We start from the raw sequence: 7,384 nt of genomic DNA, 5'->3' as shown, positions 1-7,384 counted from the left end.
CATTTTTTTACAAATTTTAACAGTTCTGACTTTTGAGCAAAGATTTGATCAATTTTACTTTGAATTTGTAACTTTGAAGTAATCATTGGCGATTTTCACACCAATTTTGATGTTTTTTTGTACATTTTGTGCAGTTTTGCAAAATTTTTGGATTAATTCGCAACGATTATCAATGATCTGTTTTTTTTAATGTTTCATGATATTTCATCAGATTTTGGTTATTTCAATTTCATTTCAATGATATTTTGAGCAATTTTTCAAAGTTTTTCTCAATTTTGTCAATTACTGGCAAGAAAAAAGATTTTTTCACATTTTTATCCAAAAAGTGAGATGATTTTGCAGCTTTATGGCAATAAATCAAGACTTTTTGGAAATTTTGACATTAGAGTGAGAATGTTTAGTGATTACTGGCAGAAAAGCGAGATTTCAACAGCACAACACAGAGCTCATTTGAAAATTTTTGAAAAAAATTGAAATTTTTTTATGCTATTTTTTTCCAATTTTTTGGGGGAAACTTTGTGTAAATAAAGAGCAACATTTTTGACTTGATTTTTAGCAAAAAAGTGAAACTTTTTAGAAATTTTTAACAAAAAAGTGAGACTTTTTGGTGATTTTTCATATATTAGCCTTGAAAATTCCAAGTTTTAAAAATTTGACTCTATAAAAAAACCATAACTGTAACCCAAATTAACTGTAAAAATTCCATAAAAAATCTGTAACCTTAACTGTAACCTTTATTCATCTATCAATTTTTACCAAAACTGTAACCGAAATAATCAACATGGGAAAAAAAATCTAACCTTTAACCATAAACCCAATTTTTTTTCATAAAGGATCAGCACCAAAATTTTTGCGACCATCACATGAACAATTTACAGCGCTAAATAACGTCCTAACTTGAGATAACATTAGTATGATATGTTTTGAAAAATTCTTGATAAATTTTAGTCATAATTACTATTACAACTACAAATTTTTTTTTGGCCAAAGCCACATTTGGACGGAATTTTCTTATCAGCACTTTACTAATCACGGTGTAAAATACAATGAACACAACCAAATGCAAAATAAATTTTGTCAGAACTGGTCGAATGTTTGAACTATATTTACTCCAAATTTGGTCAAAAAATGTCCACGTGTTCATAATTTTTCAGCCATGTGAAACTTACATATTGACTATCCCACGTAGTACATATATACGAGGAAGTACCCAAAAATTATTGGAAATTATAAAAATTAGCAAAATATGACGAAAGGTTTAATGAATGATTTTATAGCAAAAATATGAAAAAAACAATATTGTCTCAAAAATCTTTGAAAATTGAGAGAAATGTGAAGAATACATAAATTCTTAAAATTAATCCAAAATTTGTTGAAAATCACGAAGTTGGTACAGTTGATGGTCTTGGTTTCCTAGAAAAGATGATTACCTCCCAATTGAGAAGGAGTTTTTCCATTGGAAAAATCTATACGGAACTCAGTATAATGACAGAATTTGGTCTGAGTAACAATGATGACGGATAACTTTTTGTAATATTCATCTTGAATCTGAAAAATTGGTTCATACTTTAATGCACAGTTCATCATTACGGAAAGAGCTCAATGAGTATGTAATTGGTTTAGCGCGAGAAAAAAATTTGAAAAGTTGTTCAGTAAGCTGGAGGAAATTGTCCAAAGTTTTTTATTATCCTTGACCTGTTGGAATGTGAAATTTTAAATTGTATGGTTTGGGCGCGTAAACTGCGAATCTGCGTGCCAGGAGTCTGTTGTTCAAATCCCACATTGGACAATTTTTTTGTTGTTAGATTTTTATTTAAAGTTTAAACAAAATGAACACAATTTCTCAAGTTCAAAAAGTTGCACTGTGAGCTCGAAAAGCTCAAATAGATCACCCTGACGAAATTTTTCATTTCTTACCCTTTCTTGTACGCTGAATTCGAGCTAGAAGCCACCACTGTCAAGTTTCCTGGAAGATAATCAATCTCATCAAGCCAATCAATAGGTAGAGTGTCTGTTCCTAAATTCATTATTACGATGTAACTGGTTTTCTTGTGGGTTCTAGTGAAAGCCAGAACCCAATCCGACATAATGTGGAACCTCAAATTGCCATATTTTATAGCATTTGTTTTCCTGAGAGCCATTAAATCCTTGAAATAATTCAAGCTGCTGTTTTCGTAAGTTCTTTGATTTTGTACATTGATATTCCAGTAATTCGGATTCACTGATAACCATGTCTTCTCGCCAGAGGAGAATCCTGTGAAAAATATTGATTTCATTATTTCAAGTTTTGTCAGAATCCTTGATAATACCAACTACATAGGTAGAAATGATTATACCTGCGTTTCTGCTGTTGTCCCAATGCATTGGTGAGCGGTGAGAGAATCTATTTTCTGAGCCTGAGCCAAGATCATTTATTCGAACCAAATTATTTTGATTCATGTTCAGCTCCACTCCATAGTACACTAGGCAGGTTCCAGGAAGCATTGTGACTAATGCTAACATTATGTAGTTGTACTCTGCACTGAATCGATGTGCATATCTTCCTACATCATGATCACCAAGCTGTAAATCATTTTTAGGTATGGAATGAATCGCTGAGATGTTCATGAAATCACCAAGTAGGTATAAACCTATCTTCAATTTACCGCCCAACTGGATGCCTTGTTTTTAGGTAATTGATCTAACCACGTGTGAAGGAAATCGTGAAGTTCTCGAGCGTTGAAATACGTTTCCATGTTCCTCAAAAGATAATTCAAAGGCATATGGAATGCTGGAAAACGTCTCGTTCCGAAATACTTCATCACCATTCTGACCGGTCCCAGGGTTTCTCCTAATAGCGGTCTGAATGAGAAATTTCAAAATGAAATTATAGCTTGTAAGATGTAATCATTTTGAATTTACATTTTCAATCAAAGAAATGGTATGATAATTACGTTTGAATTTGCTTCCCGCTCTTTCGATCGTATTCTTTCAGAAATGCATTCAATTCGTTCAAATATGTGATTGTATCTGGCTGATCGAGATTATATTTACACTTTAGCCAAGCCGAGGTCCCAACTTCTCCCGGATTCAGTAATGGATTATCTCGAAGTAGTTTGTCTTCCATGAAAAATGGCGGTGCGTCAACTCGAAACCCTGCTACCCCCTTTTCCAGCCAGAATTTCATTATTTCCTATTTTGGTGTGTTAAAGCATGGACTTCAAGATCTTACAATATTTTAATCGAACTGCATGTAATAGTAGGTACTTAAGATAGGTATATATACTTTGCCAAGTAAAGAGAAAACTTTCCAGCCTTACAAGTTTCAAAATTCTCCAGAATTGAATTTTCGTACAGAGAATGTAAGAAACTCTTCAAATTAAATTTTGTCTTCAAAGGAAACTCATATAATAGGTATTCACTTGGGTATCTTTGGTGACCAGAAAAAAAATTGAAGCTGAAAAAGTTCCACCTAATCAGTTTTCCTCGCCCTTCACTCATGCGGAAAAAACTTGTTCTTCACATGAAAAATTCCTATTCTTCATCTTGTTGGTCAAACAATTTGAAATCTCTGTGACATACTCTGAAAAGCTGCAATTTGATTTCAGTTTCTCAACCTGCCTGATACAACATTAATTTCAATACTCAAGACCACTCGCGTAGCCCTCTAACAATCACTTTCAATGACCCGCAAGTACCTTTCCACCTTTAAAAATTCATTTTACAAAAAACTAATTGTGGATTTCTGTTCAACATGTTAAAAAATATTCCGATAAAAACTTTTTTCGAGGTCACTTTGAACAAATATTCAAATTTCATATTCTTTCACACATTTTAGTTCGTATGAGGAAAAAAAATTTTTTAAATGTGAATTTGAGTAATTTTCAATTTGATCTTGATATACGCCAACTTTTTGGCCATTATTGTCAATTTCAAGAAATCGATAAAAATAACCATTTTCGAAAAGACAACAGCCAAAAAGACGAGTCTCGATGTTTTCCAAAATCTTTTACCAGTTTCATGTGTAGTGTGTAGTGGGAGAAAATTACAGCTTTTTCTCCCACTTTAGTGGGAGAAAATAATTTTCTCCTGTCACTTAAGCTGGAAGAAACCTATTTTTGAATTTTTCTGCTACTTATATACTGGGAGAAATTTATTTCGTCGTGATTCTGTCTCCTAACGTGGGAGAAAATAATTCTATCTCCATATAGAGTAGATTTTCTCCGGTTTTTTAGGCGAATGAATATTTTTCTGTCCCCTTAGCGACGGATATTCGACCATTTTAATGACCATTTATTACGTCAGTGACCAAATGCGACATTTTTCCCAACCTATTTAGTGGTGGTAGCGCATACGACCAATTAGAGTCGCGAGATTGTCGAATATCGACGATTATACACGATTATAACTTTGTATTTCCGGTAGTGGCGCCAAGTTTACCTCCACTTCCGATATATTAACCAATAACAATCAAGTTTTTTACGATTATCGCCGAATATACGCGAATATGATGTAATACGAGCGCCGCTAGATGCGATATACGCATGCGCCACTTACCCCACCCAGCTACTGCACGATTTTCGGTTACCATAGACTATAAATACTCCGATCCGAGACGAAATTGTTGGTATTGTTCAATAGCGCCCTAGCTTTGAATAATATTCGCTAACCGGCACACAAGCGCCATAGCTTCGGTTAGCTATCAATGAGTCGTTCTTCAAGAATTTGTAATAATCTACGTTACAAGTTGTTAGTTGGTAAGTACTACAACTTCCGATGTCGTCATCCTATCTACTTGGATTGATCTGCAGCTCAATCCAAGAGATAAATTTAGATCCAGTACAGTTTGTGTTCAAGTTAAATAGGCACTTCGGTCATACGAAACCTATGATACTAAATGGATCAGACATCCACGACTCAGGCATCTTCGTCGCCATAGACAATTTTTGTCCTTAGCACTGTTTCCATTGGGGATAAGTTAGCGATTTTCGTCTGTCTCGGATCACTTTCTGACAATTTAGTACAGAGGTAGGCACTTTAGGGCCTTCATTTTTCCTTTTTTCCCCAAATTTCCTTTATTTTGATAAGTTATTCTGATATGTTTATTCTGATACGTTTATTCTAATAAGTTTTATTCTGATAGGTTCTCCCTTTTCCCAATAAAAATCCCTTCATTTTGATAAGTTATTCTGATAAGTACACAAATCAAAAAGGACAATTTTGTATCAAAATGTCCACAATTTTCTCTTGGCATTATAATATTATATAAGTTATTACATGAGTTCTTTTCTTATTTATTGACGATTGTCAAATTGTCGAATTATTGTTCTTGGTAAATCATTCCATCTATGACAAAAGTAAGTATTTCCACGAATAAAGTAAGTATTTCTACGGTATGGCGTTTTGGCTTTTAAGACTGCGCATTTGTAACCTGCACGAAGTATCGTGTCTCCACGATAATATAAATAAATTTAAATATTCCGGTGGGAATTAGGAATAATTCCTCGTCCGCGATTCATACGACCCTAAGATTATACACTGAGCTATCATACGAATCGCGAGAGATATTAAGTAATTATATGCACACGACGACATCCATTAGAACCAGGAGAGTGCATAATAGGATATCCAGTACACCAAAGTGGATATGAGGTTATTAGTTACAATTAAGTTGTGTATCGTCGACTCTCATATCTTCAAAGAAATCAGAAATTTTCCTTCTGGAAAAGTTCTGGGAAATTCCAAAAGTCAAAAACTTCAAAACCTCAAAATGAAAAAATTTTCTGAATTTTTTGTTTTATGGTAGTTTTTGAGTTTTTCCAGTTTTTTCTCCCACCACACATGAATGATATCTTTTGATTTCTTGGACAAATTACCTTCACTTCTTCTTTGACAGCGTTATTTCGTAAATTTAGGTCTGGTTGTTGGACTGTAAAGTGGTGCATGTAGAACTGTTGTCTTTTCTCATTCCATTGCCAAGCACTGCCATATTTTCCGAAGCTGAATACACTGAACTGCAAAGACGAATTTGTAAAGTAAATATTCGAATTGACTTGGCGAGCAATTACTTCGAGCTTTTACCCAATTGTTTGGTGGAATAGGAAAGCCATTCTGATCGTATCCTTTTGGATCGACCCAAATGTAGTAGTCGGTGTATGGATCGATTTTATTGACCGACTTTTCAAACCAAATGTGCTTGTCACTACTGTGGTTGATTACCAAGTCTATTACAAGGTGCAACTCTGTAGAAAAAATTATAAAAGTTCATTTGACTTTTATATGCAGTACTATAATAAGGACTTGTACCTACATATGTTTAACGATACTTACTTCGAGATTTCATTTCTCTTATCAACTGTTCAAAATCCTTCATGGTTCCATACACTGGATCTACTTCTTTATAATCGCTTATATCGTAACCAAAGTCAACCATTGGGGAAGGGTAGAACGGTGAAACGTATATGGTATTTACTCCAATTTCAGCCAAATAGTCCAGTTTTGAGATTAAACCATTGAAGTCTCCTATTCCATCACCATCATTATCCTTGAACGATCTGAGATATACTTGGTAAATACTCGCATGTTTCCACCAATTTCTATCGAACGTAAATGCTCTCGATACGAACAACAAAAAAATTGGAATCAGAAAAAGTCGCATTTTTTACACTTAAAAAAATGAATAAATTGTTCGAGCTGACCAATTTTGGAGATGTTTGAATAATTTTTTGCGAAATCACTCGCGTAACTTGGGCAAATAATGTAGTCAGAGTGAATCGAAATTATACTTATACTTACCTAAGTACAATGAATTCTTTTTTCAATAACCGTGATTCGACATTTTTTCGATAACCGTGATTTGGCATTTTTTGCAATAGAATTTTCACGTAATGATAACGTGTTGCCATACACTCTTTAAGTTATATATATCTTATGCACACATTAGATAAACATCTTGTTTAGGTACTTTATTACTTTGAGTGCAAGCGGATTTTCAAGAAGTAGGTAGCTGTACGTAATAAGCTAAAGATAGAAACGGAAAAAATTATTACCTTCATTAGGTAGGTACACGTAAGCTTAACGAATTCTAATCTTTTCAATTGAAACGTTATTTATGTACATTCTTACGTCAGTCATTACGAATCCTGGTGCTCAAATGAGACGCTGATCCCATCAACGCTGCACCGAGTGGAAAAATTGATAAAATGATTACAATATATAAATGCAGGTACCGAAAAATTGTTGAAAACAACAAAAATTAGTAGAATATGACAAAAGGTTTTATGAATGCGACCTGATATGATAGCAAACATATGAAAAAAATGGTAAAATTGTCTTACAAATTCTTGAAAATTCAGAGAAATGTGAATAATTTTCAATGATTAATAGTTGGTGAATCATTCGCGAA

At 33.6% G+C, this 7,384-nt stretch overlaps 1 protein-coding gene across 1 annotated transcript; it reads right to left on the bottom strand.

Annotated features, from left to right (window-relative positions):
- Positions 1-1,393: 1,393 nt before the first annotated feature.
- On the bottom strand, positions 1,394-6,688 carry LOC135845480 (maltase A2-like). The gene is made up of 8 exons (XM_065364060.1): positions 6,310-6,688; positions 6,061-6,221; positions 5,856-5,993; positions 2,934-3,172; positions 2,646-2,841; positions 2,337-2,562; positions 1,918-2,254; positions 1,394-1,548 (listed from the first exon to the last, which is right to left on the bottom strand). Exons 1-8 carry the CDS (start codon positions 6,635-6,637, stop codon positions 1,467-1,469), a joined length of 1,707 nt encoding a protein of 568 aa, XP_065220132.1. The 5' UTR covers positions 6,638-6,688; the 3' UTR covers positions 1,394-1,466.
- Positions 6,689-7,384: the final 696 nt, after the last annotated feature.

This window comes from Planococcus citri, chromosome 4, assembly GCF_950023065.1.
Source record: "Planococcus citri chromosome 4, ihPlaCitr1.1, whole genome shotgun sequence".
NCBI classification, from domain to species: domain Eukaryota; kingdom Metazoa; phylum Arthropoda; class Insecta; order Hemiptera; family Pseudococcidae; genus Planococcus; species Planococcus citri.
This window is presented reverse-complemented; position numbering and strand designations above follow the sequence as displayed.